This window comes from Cydia splendana, chromosome 18, assembly GCF_910591565.1.
Source record: "Cydia splendana chromosome 18, ilCydSple1.2, whole genome shotgun sequence".
Classification (NCBI taxonomy): domain Eukaryota; kingdom Metazoa; phylum Arthropoda; class Insecta; order Lepidoptera; family Tortricidae; genus Cydia; species Cydia splendana.
This window is the reverse complement of record NC_085977.1, coordinates 14,468,565-14,481,082: the sequence shown is the minus strand read 5'-3', so window position 1 is coordinate 14,481,082 and position 12,518 is coordinate 14,468,565. Positions and strand designations below refer to the sequence as shown.

The window sequence follows — 12,518 nt, the reverse complement described above, 5'->3', positions numbered from 1 at the left end:
ATTAACTAATTAACTAATATCAATTGATAACCAAGCAAGCTGTTCCAAATTCCAAAATTTAACCACGAGTAGAGAATCTTGAGCGTTGCAAATGTTTCATGTACAAGGGTTAAATAATCCTTGTTACCGAATGGAACCCGAAAGTGGTCAATGTGGCTAATTCCGTTATAGGGAATATTCCGTCTACTAGCATTTTTCTCGAACAACGAAAAAATTGATAATTTCATCGACAAAGCAGCAATTGCTTTTAGTTTCAGCTATCAAAAGCAAATGTCTTTTTTTCCTACGATTGAAAATCAAAGAAATATACGCTCGTGGACCTTGCCTAATGAACGTTTTTTTTTATTCAGGAAACAAACAGTCACATATTTAAACTTGTAGATATACAATTAGACCTATAGTTCCATTAAATATAAAATAATAATATTGATAACAAGTAGAAACAGGGCTTGTTCGACACTGCCTAATATAAATAGGAAGATACCTACACAAAAGTAACAATTGGATACACAACTTATAAAGTGGTAAGGTTTACTCGGGTAATTCCGAATGTCGAAAACTGTCGGATAATTCCGAAAAGAGACTTTCATTATGATGGAATTAAGGGTGATTTTCATCTGAATTTCGGAATTATCCGACATTCGGTATTACCCGAATACACCTTACCTTAAGTATCGATCCTGCTTACAAACATACATACGTTGCATAAGACTGTAAAACAATGACTTTTTATTAAACAAAGTAAGTACCGTAAAATGGGGTGAGTAGGGATTGCGAGGAGAGTCGGGTTATGAATGGGGAGAGAAGGGGTGACAGGGGGGTGAGATGGTTTTTAAAGGCTACTGCTACCTAAATAATGTATTCCTATTACAAATGGAGCTATAGTCATATTCATAATAAAAAAAATCGATTCATAAACGTTTCAAAATCACATTTTTTATGAAATCCCATCTCACCTCAACTACGAGGGACCACGGGGTGAGGAGGGATTTTGTGTATATCGTCAAAGTTATATGAAATGGAACTAGGTACCTAAAAACATAAAAAAAACTAAAAAACAAACGGCCGGAACATTTATTAATAAAATTAAGTTTGCATAAAATGTAAAAATAAAATGTTATGGAGGTTTGAATGTTAGTTTTTTCCCTACTCACCCCATTTTACGGTATACATATAAATTAATAAACAAGAAATGATCGTTTAAAGTGACAAGAAGTGATCCTTTTTTTAGGGTTCCGTTCCCAAAGGGTAAAACGGGACCCTATTACTAAGACTCCGCTGTCCGTCCGTCCGTCTGTCACCAGGCTGTATCTCGTGATCTGTGATAGCTAGACAGCTGAAATTTTCACAGATGATGTATTTCCGTTGCCGCTATAACAACACATACTAAAAACAGAATAAAATAAAGACTTAAGTTGTTTGTTGTATGGGAGCCCCTCCCATACAACAAACCGTTGTAAGCGCCGTGAAATTCATGGCGCTTACGCGTTTAGGTCGCGGGATTCACGCTCCGCTTCCATACATCGCGACATCAAACGTCGGTCAACAACTCATGGCGCAAAATACTGGTTCTGTATTACGTAGTAATAATAGTTCAATGGCGAGAACCGAATTTTTCTTTGATTTGCAATGAGGCCAATGAGTAACGTCAGTCATTGTCTCTTTATTTTCATTTTTGGTATTTAAACGCCAAGGGTATTTATAAACAAATTATTCCACTAAATATTTTACTTTGGTTTCATTACATCAAATTATCATTACATGATAACACCTATTTTCTTTATTTATCCTAAAATTCAAAACAACTTAGTCCCAAAATGCATAAATGTCAAAATGTTTCATTTTTGAAATGTCCAAATGTCGAAATGGCTAATAGGGAATATTAGGCAAAGCTCTGTGTAGGTGGCACCTTTGTGGCACATACAGTAAACAAACCACATTGACACATGGCCTACCGCGAAACAAGAAAATCGAAATTTCGTTATCTAATCTCTCTATCACTCTTGCATATTCGAGCGATAAAGAGGCAGATAACTAAATTTCGATTCTCGCGTTTACCGGTAGGCCCTTGTTAACAAACCGCCTTGATGCATCAATGTCATATTTTATTGTCTGTGAAAACTTGTCAAAAAACAGTTTAAGGCACAGTATGTATAAGTTAGTCTATGAATTTACTGAGTCGGTAGTGCTGCACTCTGGGGGCAGAACATTGCAGTAATATCCCCTCCCAAGTAACACTCAAGCAGGATAATAGAGTAAAATCATCATCTTATTAAAAATATGATTGCATAAATTTTGTGTATAAGCGGTGGAAATTACTAAATTCGGAATAAAAAAATATGTGGGCCTAGTGGGGCCTATATACCAATTAATGCTGAATAAATTTTGCATAGTATCGGTTTTGCATATTAAAGCTGAATAATACTTATTTCTTACACAGTTAGTCAGACATTATTCAGCTTAAAGCATTTGTGGTTACTAAAAGCTGCATAATAGCATTAGCAGCAATTAGCTGTATATATTCTGTGTTGTGAGATATTAAGCAGATAATATTAAGAAAAATGTGATAGTGGCTACTAAATGCTGAAAAGAAGCGTCGTTGGAGACTTTCAACTGTATAAAAGCGGTTGCAGTTTCTGTTTTAATGCTAGTTTTTGAATAAAGGTGGACGCTATTACTGGAAGCTGTAATGAAATCCACATCTTATTTGTTATTCAGTAGCTGCATATATGGGTTAATTGTGGCTTTTATGGACATAACGTCTGAATAATAAATACTAAAACAACACTTATACTTAAGTTATAGCGATTTTAGTACACATGTACTATCTTTTCTTGCTAAAAGCTGCAAAATGAACGCAATGAGAAGCGCTATTCAAACTACTGCTTAGTATCAACAAGTGCGCGGTGGAGAGGGTTCCGTAGCTTTATACACGGTCAACGGTGCTACTTGAGCCTGATTGCCTTGAGCTTGTTTTTATTTTGTTTTGAACGCATCTTGCGCATTCTTTAATCCAATCATTATTGAAAAAAATCGAGGTTTAGTTTTCTTAACAATTCTCTTCGATTGGTTATTTTACACAAGATGCATTGTCGTTTTAATGACGTAAAACAATTGCTAGCTTCCATCGTAAACACTGTTAACTGACCATTTGCATACCTTACTGCAACGAGATAAGTGTTACCAATGGCCATTTAAGGTTGTTGCTAGTTGGCAAACAAGGTGTCAAATGCTAGTTATTGATATTGTTGCATTAAAAACTTGTAGACTGGACTGGGTATGTGAAAAATAAAATAATCACCCCCATTAAAATATAGCGAAATCGATTCTCCTGTCGATTTTGAACTGACTGTTTTTAGGTTTCAAGTGGGTCTACTCATACCCATCCCACACTATACGTACTCATACCTAAACAATACTGGGCAGTATACCAAACTATACTTGTACCTTCGCACTTATACCATATTCATTGTGCCGGTATCTAAGATGGCGGCTTTGAGAATTGAAACACACCATTAGCCAACACAGATTTATTAAGAAAATTCAGGGTCTGGGGTCGTTTTGCCCGTATGGTTCGCTTCCGCGGATCGCTGGTACTCCCCTGGCCCTGGCGCAGGTGGTCGGCGCTGACGAAAGGTGGTGGAGGTCCCGGACACCGTGCTTCACAGCAGCTTCACAGGCCAGGGGGTGGCCGGCCGGCGAATAGAGTGTGGCACCTCATGCTGGGCGCATGGAGACGGGCCGCCGTGTGCTACCGAAGCCCAGGTCTCGTAGCACGACGCCCGATTTACTTCAAGGTATTAAACGCACCCTGTGGATAAACGACCCGCATTAGATTGGGCTCCTCCGTACTTAATTGCCGTCGATGATGAGCACCGGGTATAAAGCAAAGCAAGGGGAAACCGCATATAGTTAGTTGGTGTAGGTGCTCAAAATCCGAACGGAGTTACAGAAGAAAGAATAAAATACAATAAAGGAGAAAATGAACCATTTCATTATTCTAAAAGAGGGTAGCCGTAAGTAGTATGACGCGGCAGAAGGCTGATGCAATACCTAGCTCGCATTGCGGCACTCTAAATACGAACAAGCATTAAACACTGTAAGCTTTACACACTATTCGATATCGCTAATTACTAAAATGTCATATAGCTAAAAGCGTTAACGATTTAAAATGCATTCTTCAAACACATTTAATTTAATGCAAGAACATCTCTAAAACAACTAAATATGTAGTTGTGAGACAATACGATAATTATTCTTTAAATATGGTCGGACGCGAGATCTCGAACGAGATTGAATGATTGATCCGTGTAAATTACTTTGTTTTAGTAATCTTTTTGACCTTAGGTTCATGTGGTTCAGGTAGTGCTATTGTATGCGCCGGATTTAGCTGACGATAAAAGCACTGTGGCGCGCTCTGTGTGGAAAAATCTAACGAACTTAACGTACCCCGTCACAATTATTTATGATTTTTGCTCGCTTACCCTAAATTTTTTTGTAATTTGCTGAGTACTTGTCTAAAATATCAACTGAGCATGTTACTGCTTCTGCTTACAATTTTGTAAAATTAAAAATAATTAATACCACTTTTTCATAATTACATGCAAATTAGAGCTACATATTATTTGTTTTTTTTTTTAAATAAAAGTAGTTTTGTTATTAAATGTTGATTAATTTGTTGATCTTCAAAATAAAACATGACGTACCTACTCTAATTATGTAGTATATACGGAATTCTTAGAGATTTTTGCTCAAAATAACACATTTTTAATTACTTTGTCAAATCTCGATCTCGACGAGATTAATCTCGATCTCGAAAGTGTGACGGTCGAGATCTCGAAACACCCTATCTCGATTCAGATTTTTCCTGCGAGATCTCGAATCGCCAATCTTGGTGCGAGATTGCATTCCCTAGTTACATCATATCCATACCATACTCGTAACCATACCATACTCATTGTAGCCGACGATTGCAGCCACGGGTGGAGAGGAGCAGAAATTAGAACAACTAGGGATACTTTTTGAGGTAAGTGTTAGAGCGCATGGACATGCGTGTGTCGCTCGGTGGCGTATAGGGAACTGCCGTTGATTGGCCGATAGCCGATGCTCGTTGCACACATATGCATGCTCTCGCGCACACTTTATTAAGACATAGAAAACAACAGTGGTAAGCAAGGTAAGTACCTACATATGATTTTATAATATTAAACTAAAATGTATATTAATTACTAAGTTTTATGTTTCAGGTTATTTATTTCAGGTCCAGTATATTGCGTCGTCTACATTCTCGGCCCCATTGTCCGTCAAGGACAATCATCATCAGCTGTGGGGAGCAACGCTAAACGCGCCACTGGTCTGGTAAGCATTCCGGATTGTGTTTTTATATCGACGATTCGAATGCGTCCGTCGGCGCCAGCGTGAACTTCATGGACCCGTCCTTTGGGCCAGACATTTCACATCGCTGGGTCTACGATTACCACGACATCGCCCTTTTTCAGCTGTTTGCCCTCTTGGCACCATTTTTGTCGTGGTAGAAGATTTGGTAGTACCTCGCGCATCCAACGCCGCCAGAATGCATCGGTAAGTCTTTGTGATATTCTCCACATCTTCTTCCGAAACAGGTCAGTATCATCAAATACACCAGGAACTGGGAGGTTCGAAGAGGAGCCTATGAGGAAGTGGTTTGGTGTCAAACTTTCTGGGTCGCCGTGGTCTGTCGATACGTAGCTAAGCGGACGACTATTTACAATATTTTCCACCTCTGCCAGCAATGTGATCAAAACCTCTTCGCGTGGAGCTCGTTCCTTTAAGACCGCTTTCAGGGATGTTTTGACGCTTTTAATTAAACGCTCCCAGGAGCCGCCCATGTGAGGACTCGCTGGTGATATGAAGCGCCATTCAAGTTCTTTCGTAGTCAGTAGGTCTCTGACACTCGCTTGGTCGTTTATCTCTTTAAACGATCTCCTTAACTCGGCGTCAGCGCCTCTGAAGTTGGTACCATGGTCGGAGTACATTCTGTATGGCCAGCCTCGTCGTGATGCCATCCGTCTCAAGGCCATAATAAAGGAATCTGCGGAGAGCGAGGGTACCAATTCTATATGGATCGCTCGTACTGTCATGCAGGTGAAGAGTACCCCGTACCGTTTCTCGTGGCGACGGCCGACTGTCACTTCCATATGCCCAAATAAGTCAACGCCGCAGTGAGTAAACGGGCGTTGATGATGAGCGAGTCGCGCCGCCGGTAAGTCTCCCATCCGTGGGTTACTAGGTCTTGCTTTTTTTATTCGGCAATACAAGCATCGTGCCGCAACTGTACGTACTGTAGGGCGTAAGTTGACAATCCAATATTTTTGACGAATATCGTTGACTACAGTTTCATTATTACCGTGCGCAGCCATCACGTGATAACGCTTGATTATCAATCTCGTTATATAATCACGCCCGTCAAGTATAACGGGACGTTTCAGGTCGTAATCAATATACGAAGCAGCGTCGATCCTCCCGCCGACGCGTAGCAATCCGTGTTCATCTAATATTGGCGTTAATTTGCGCAATCGGCTGCTCGGTTCGATTGCCTTATTATTTTTCAGTGCATAAATCTCTTCTGGAAACGATTTTATCTGTGAGTAACGCAATAATTCAGTTTCAGCGCGTTGCATCGTGTCGGCATCAATCTGCGCGTTACCAGGTCTTCGGCACCTCGTGATAAACAACAAAACATTTGCCATACATCTCCATAGCCTGGTCCACGAAGAGAATTTATTCAAATCAGGAACAACAGGTAAGTCTTCATCCTTTATATCATATAGCATGTTTACTTGTAACAGCTGATCTTTGTTTATCTTTTGTTTTGCAGCGTCATACTTCGGCCACGTGTCCCGCGGCGAGTACAGGAATGCAGGGCCACGGAGCCAGTCGCAGTCGTTATTCAACTCGTAAGTGTTTAATTTAGTCGCTTTGTCAGCTATATTCAAGTCGGTAGGTATATAATTCCATTCACAGGATTGAGATAATTCATCAATTTCGCCAAGTCTGTTAGCGACAAAAACTTTATAGTTGCGCGTATCGTTTTTTATTTGATGCAAAACGATTAAAGAATCGGTCCAGAAGTACCGTGTGCAGGCGGTCAACCTGTGTTCGCGCGCTATTGAGTCAGCGAGTCTGCAGGCGATAACAGCTGATTCCATCTCAAGTTTAGGTATAGTTATATATTTCTTCACAGGTGACGAACGACATTTACTCGCGATGAATGAAACTTGTACTTCATTGATGCTACATATTTTGCGCCAATAAGCGACGGCAGCGTATGCAGTAGGAGCAGCATCGCAAAAAATGTGAAGTTCGAGTTCTATGGTCGTCTCATTCTGGCGCAAGGTGTGGCGGCGAGCGTTATCAGTATTATCGCGCTCGCTCATAACTTGTTCGCCGTGAAAATGAAATCTTGGAATGCGCAAATCTTTCAAAGATTGTAATTCCGTTATCCAGTTGCGAAATACTGTATATTCATTCGTAGGAATCTCATCGTCCCATTTAGTATCCGTTCTCCAGATATTTCGTAGCATTATTTTTGCTTTGACAGTAAATGGTGCAAGGAAGCCAAAAATGTCAAATATCGACATATAGATGCGCAGGAGTTCCCGCTTCGTGGGTTTTCGTTGCAAGTTAATTATCTCCGTCGGAATGCGTTTAAGTGACAAATCAAAGCCGAATGTGTCGCTGGCCGGGTACCATAGCAACCCGAGCGTTCTCTCAGGTACGTCGTCGCATCCGGTTTTGAACCTTATTGCCTTGTCACTTAAGGTTTCTTTTGGCGTGCATTCCAAAACTGCACGTTTGTTAGAAATCCAATTTCTTATTTCGAAGCCACCTTGTTTGTGGATTTCGGCAACTTCTTTTATCATCTTGATAGCTAACTGCTCGTTGTCCACACTCTCGATGTAGTCGTCCATATAATGTGACTTCAGGATGGCTTCGACCGCTTCAGGCATTTCGTTTTGGAATCGCATTGCATTTTTATTTTTAATATGTTGTGCAATGAATGGAGAACAATTGGTTCCAAATAACAATGACGTCATAACGTAGGTTTTTAATTCGCTGTTTACGTTCTCGCGCCATAAAAATCGTAATGCGTGCTGGTCTTCTTTCGTTATCTTGATGCGAAGGAAGAATTCTTTTATATCGCCCATAATTGCGACTGGTTTTTCTCGAAAGCGTAGCATGATGCCCAGTAAAGACTGAAGTAGGTCAGGACCCTGGAGTAGGTAGTCGTTCAGGGAGCGACCGGCGGTGGCGGCTGAAGCGTCATGCACTAGTCTCAATTTTTTCTTGTTTTTGTTGTCAACTCCAAAATGGGCTAAATAAAATACGCGCATATGTGGCGCTAACAATTCTTCGTCTGATAATAATCGGGCGTAATTGTTTTCAAGTAAGTGATTAATACGCTCCGTATACCTGGAGGCGTATCCTTCATCTGACAGCATTCTTCTTTCCACAGCGAGGAATCTCTTATAAGCATTTGGGTAAGAGTCAGGCAGTTTAGCATCGTTTTTCCATGGTAAACTAATTTCATAACTCCCGTTAATTAATCTTGCAGAGTTATCAATGATGTTGACTGCACGAATGTCGTCCTTATTTACGCGTGGCTTAGAGTTCACTCCTATTGATTCGAGCGCAAACGATCGACGAACCAGTTCATGAAGTTGTTTATCTGCGCTGTCGCTAAGTGCATCGCTTGACCATTGTGGTGATGAGTGTGTGTCTGCGTCTGTGCATGTGTGCATCTCCCGCCGCGCGGTAAGTATGTCCGCGGGGGTGGCGGTGGAGGGCGGAGTGCATGCGTTGCAGATTTCGGCGGCTGGTTTAGCGCGCTCGTACAGCACTGTTGTCAAGGCATGCTCGGCGGTCGAAGGTCGACCGAATATAGCCGCAGGTAAGGTTCCGTGTAAACACCAACCGAGTTTTGTTAATGTGGCACAAGGTTCAAAATCGCCCCGATAAACAGTCTTTAGCGGCATTAACAAATGGTAGTAGTCCTGTCCGATTAATAACTTCGGTTCCATATTACAGCGGGGTATAACACTTTTTAGGTCGCGTAAATAATCGTAAGAGTCTAAGTTCACGTTAGATAGGTCCAGTGTTGGTAAGTCTAGCTCACTCATTTTTCGCGCACGTAAATCGTACATTTCACCACTTGAGTTCGAGATTTTAAAGTTCACAGTTTCAATTGTACACTCGAATTTAGATTTCCATGCACATTTCATACTTATTGTCTTTGGCTGACCTTGAAGGTTGACACAGTTAGCAAGATCAGCTGATATCAGACTCACTGCGGCCCCATCATCTAAAAGGGCATAAGTAGCAATAGTGCCGCTAGGTCCATGGAGGTTCACTCGTACAGACTTTAGGTAAACACTGTCACTAGGTTCCACGACAGTATTGGTTACGATTGCGGTCGTGGGATTGTTGTTGGCAGGTTCATCTGTCGCACTTAATGTTGGCGTATTATTTATGTCTTCGTTGGTGCTGCTATTGCGGGGCGCTGCGCTGGCTGCGTTAGGTCTGTTCGGCCAGTGAAGGAGGCGGTGGTGGGGCAGCCCGCAGCCGTCAATATCGCACGATGCGGCCGGGCAGGTTTCTTTCCCGTGGCCTAGCAACAGGCATTTATGGCATATTCTGTTTATTTTAACAAAGCGCCATTTATCCCTGCGTAGCGCGCGTTTAAATTTGATGCAATTAGTCAGCGGATGATAAGACATCTTACAAAACTTGCACTTCGTGTTAGTATCATTATCATTGTTTAAAATGGGGTGAACTTGAAGTTTTCGGTCTTCCATCTTTTTTGGAAACTTATGTTCATTTTGAGAATGGATATGAGTTACACCAGCGGCGGCGATCTTCGTAGCTTCTTTGTGCAGGAACTCGGAGAATAACTGTAATTTAGCTTTGTTTGTATCGCTATGTTCGTATATATAGTCTGCCCACTTGTTGATAAGCGCACTGGGACACTTTGATATAACGATGCTTAGTAACTCAGGGCTTCGAAGATGATCGGTCTGATTAATAGACTCTGCAGCTGCCACGTAATTCTTCACTTTGACGGCGAAGTTCACCAACTCGATATGATACGCTTGCGGTAAAGGTTGCAATTTCTTAAATTGTGTTAAGATTTTATTTATGATTAGGTCAGGTCTTCCGAATCGTAGCTCTAGTGCGTCTAGGATGGCGCGTGGTGAGGTGTCAGTCGTAAATAAAGATGAGACCGTTTCTTTAGCTTCACCACGGAGACATTTCTCTAATCTTGCGATATTTTCAGAATCACTATAGTTGCATAACTTGGTGGATTGTTCGTATGATTTTTTAAATTGTATCCACTCGAGCGATTCACCAGAAAATAACGGTAAGTCCTTAGACGTGGCTAATCGAGATAAAAGACGAGTATTAGCACTTTGAGTTGTAGTAGCTAGTTTTTCCATTGCTTGTGCTAGGGTTTGAAGTGAGCTGGGTCCGGGGTTCGGTTCTTGCCAAGGGGTCGCGAGAGCGCGTTCGTTTTGTTCGTCTTGGCGACTTCTCTCGAGCCACTGTTCCACTTTTTGAGATGTTTCGGACAAAATAGATCGTTGTTCTTCACTGCAACGGGACTTCTGAGAATATTCTTCATCCAGCTTAGCGAGTGCAGCGTCTAGCTTTTTATCTATTAACTCCTTCTCGATCCTAGCTTTAGCTTCGGCGGCGTCTAACTCTAATTGCTTTCTTTTTGCATGTAGTGAAGACATCGAAGTCTTATTCGAAGTATTGGATCGGTGATATCCATGTTCAGTTTCAGTTTTGATGCTACCCTCTTTTGCGGTGGGCTGAATCTGCAAACTGAGCGCCTTCGCGTTGATCTGGCTTGCGTGATCCGTAAATTCTTCTTCTTTGGAGTTCTTTGGGCCTGGCACTTCACTCTGAGCATCCGTGACATGTTTCAACTTTTCTCTTTCGAGAGCACCCCGCGTTTTAACCATGGTGTGCGGAGGCGTGTGGAACATTCCTTTGCGTCCCGACATCCGTGCTCCTCAGGATCCGGTTTGATAGGACCATGTGTAGCCGACGATTGCAGCCACGGGTGGAGAGGAGCAGAAATTAGAACAACTAGGGATACTTTTTGAGGTAAGTGTTAGAGCGCATGGACATGCGTGTGTCGCTCGGTGGCGTATAGGGAACTGCCGTTGATTGGCCGATAGCCGATGCTCGTTGCACACATATGCATGCTCTCGCGCACACTTTATTAAGACATAGAAAACAACAGTGGTAAGCAAGGTAAGTACCTACATATGATTTTATAATATTAAACTAAAATGTATATTAATTACTAAGTTTTATGTTTCAGGTTATTTATTTCAGGTCCAGTATATTGCGTCGTCTACACTCATACTATACACATCTTCGGTACTCACGTCGTATATCTTTAAGATTGAGAAAACAATTACTATTATACTGATGTTATTCAAAACTTGTTTTTCTAAAACCATTATTATCTAACGCGAATAATGTGAATGCTTATTCAGAAATTAAGCACAATAATAGTTGTGGCAGCAGCTTATATTCAGCACAGTCGGACGCCATTACGGTTGCTCATATTCTAACCTCTACAATTAAATAGGAATTCAAAATGAACTGAAAAACCCATTTTTATTCATTTATAAAACTAGTTTTACCGTAGCATAACTTGTTAAAGTACATTTTCTATCACTAAAACATCTCTTCTTCTTCCTCGCGTTATCCCGGCATTTTGCCACGGCTCATGGGAGCCTGGGGTCCGCTTGACAACTAATCCCAAGAATTGACGTAGGCACTAGTTTTTACGGAAGCGACTGCCATCTGACCTTCCAACCCAGAGGGGAAACTAGGCCTTATTGGGATTAGTCCGGTTTCCTCACGATGTTTTCCTTCACCGAAAAGCAACTGGTAAATATCAAATGATATTTCGTACATTAGTTCCGAAAAACTCATTGGTACGAGCCCGGGTTTGAACCCGCGACCTCCGGATTGAAAGTCGCACGCTCTTACCGCTAAGCCACCAGTGCTTCCTCATCATCACTAAAACATCTAAACACCGCAAAAAAATTACAGATTTAAAAGTGGAGTGGTAAATGTTCTATATTTAATTTTTAAATAGTGCATTATTTACGCGGCGCTTTAAAATTTTAAATAAAATGTATATATATATATATATATATTTAAAGTAAAGTCGCATGCGCAATGAAAATGAAGTTATGTAAACATCAAATCAATATATGGGTGATGTCCTCCTTATTTTGTATTCACTTCAAAAACTACACTTTGACACGAGTTCACAAATTTGTGGTATTTAGACTAGGAATCGATATAGAAACACGGAGCTCACGTTAAGGCGTGCTTTTCCCGTACGAGCTAAGCGAACCAGTTTTTTGAATCCATCGGAAATATAAGAAACAATGTTTTAAAATTGTAAAAAAAATATATCTTATACTTAAGGATCTGGCAGATATGTTTTGGAT

General features: G+C 41.0%; 1 protein-coding gene across 1 annotated transcript; it reads right to left on the bottom strand.

The window, feature by feature from the left end:
* Positions 1 to 5,453: 5,453 nt before the first annotated feature.
* On the bottom strand, positions 5,454 to 11,045 carry LOC134799708 (uncharacterized). Its single transcript, XM_063772144.1, has one exon. It carries the CDS (start codon positions 11,043 to 11,045, stop codon positions 5,454 to 5,456), a length of 5,592 nt encoding a protein of 1,863 aa, XP_063628214.1.
* Between the last annotated feature and the right edge of the window lie 1,473 nt (positions 11,046 to 12,518).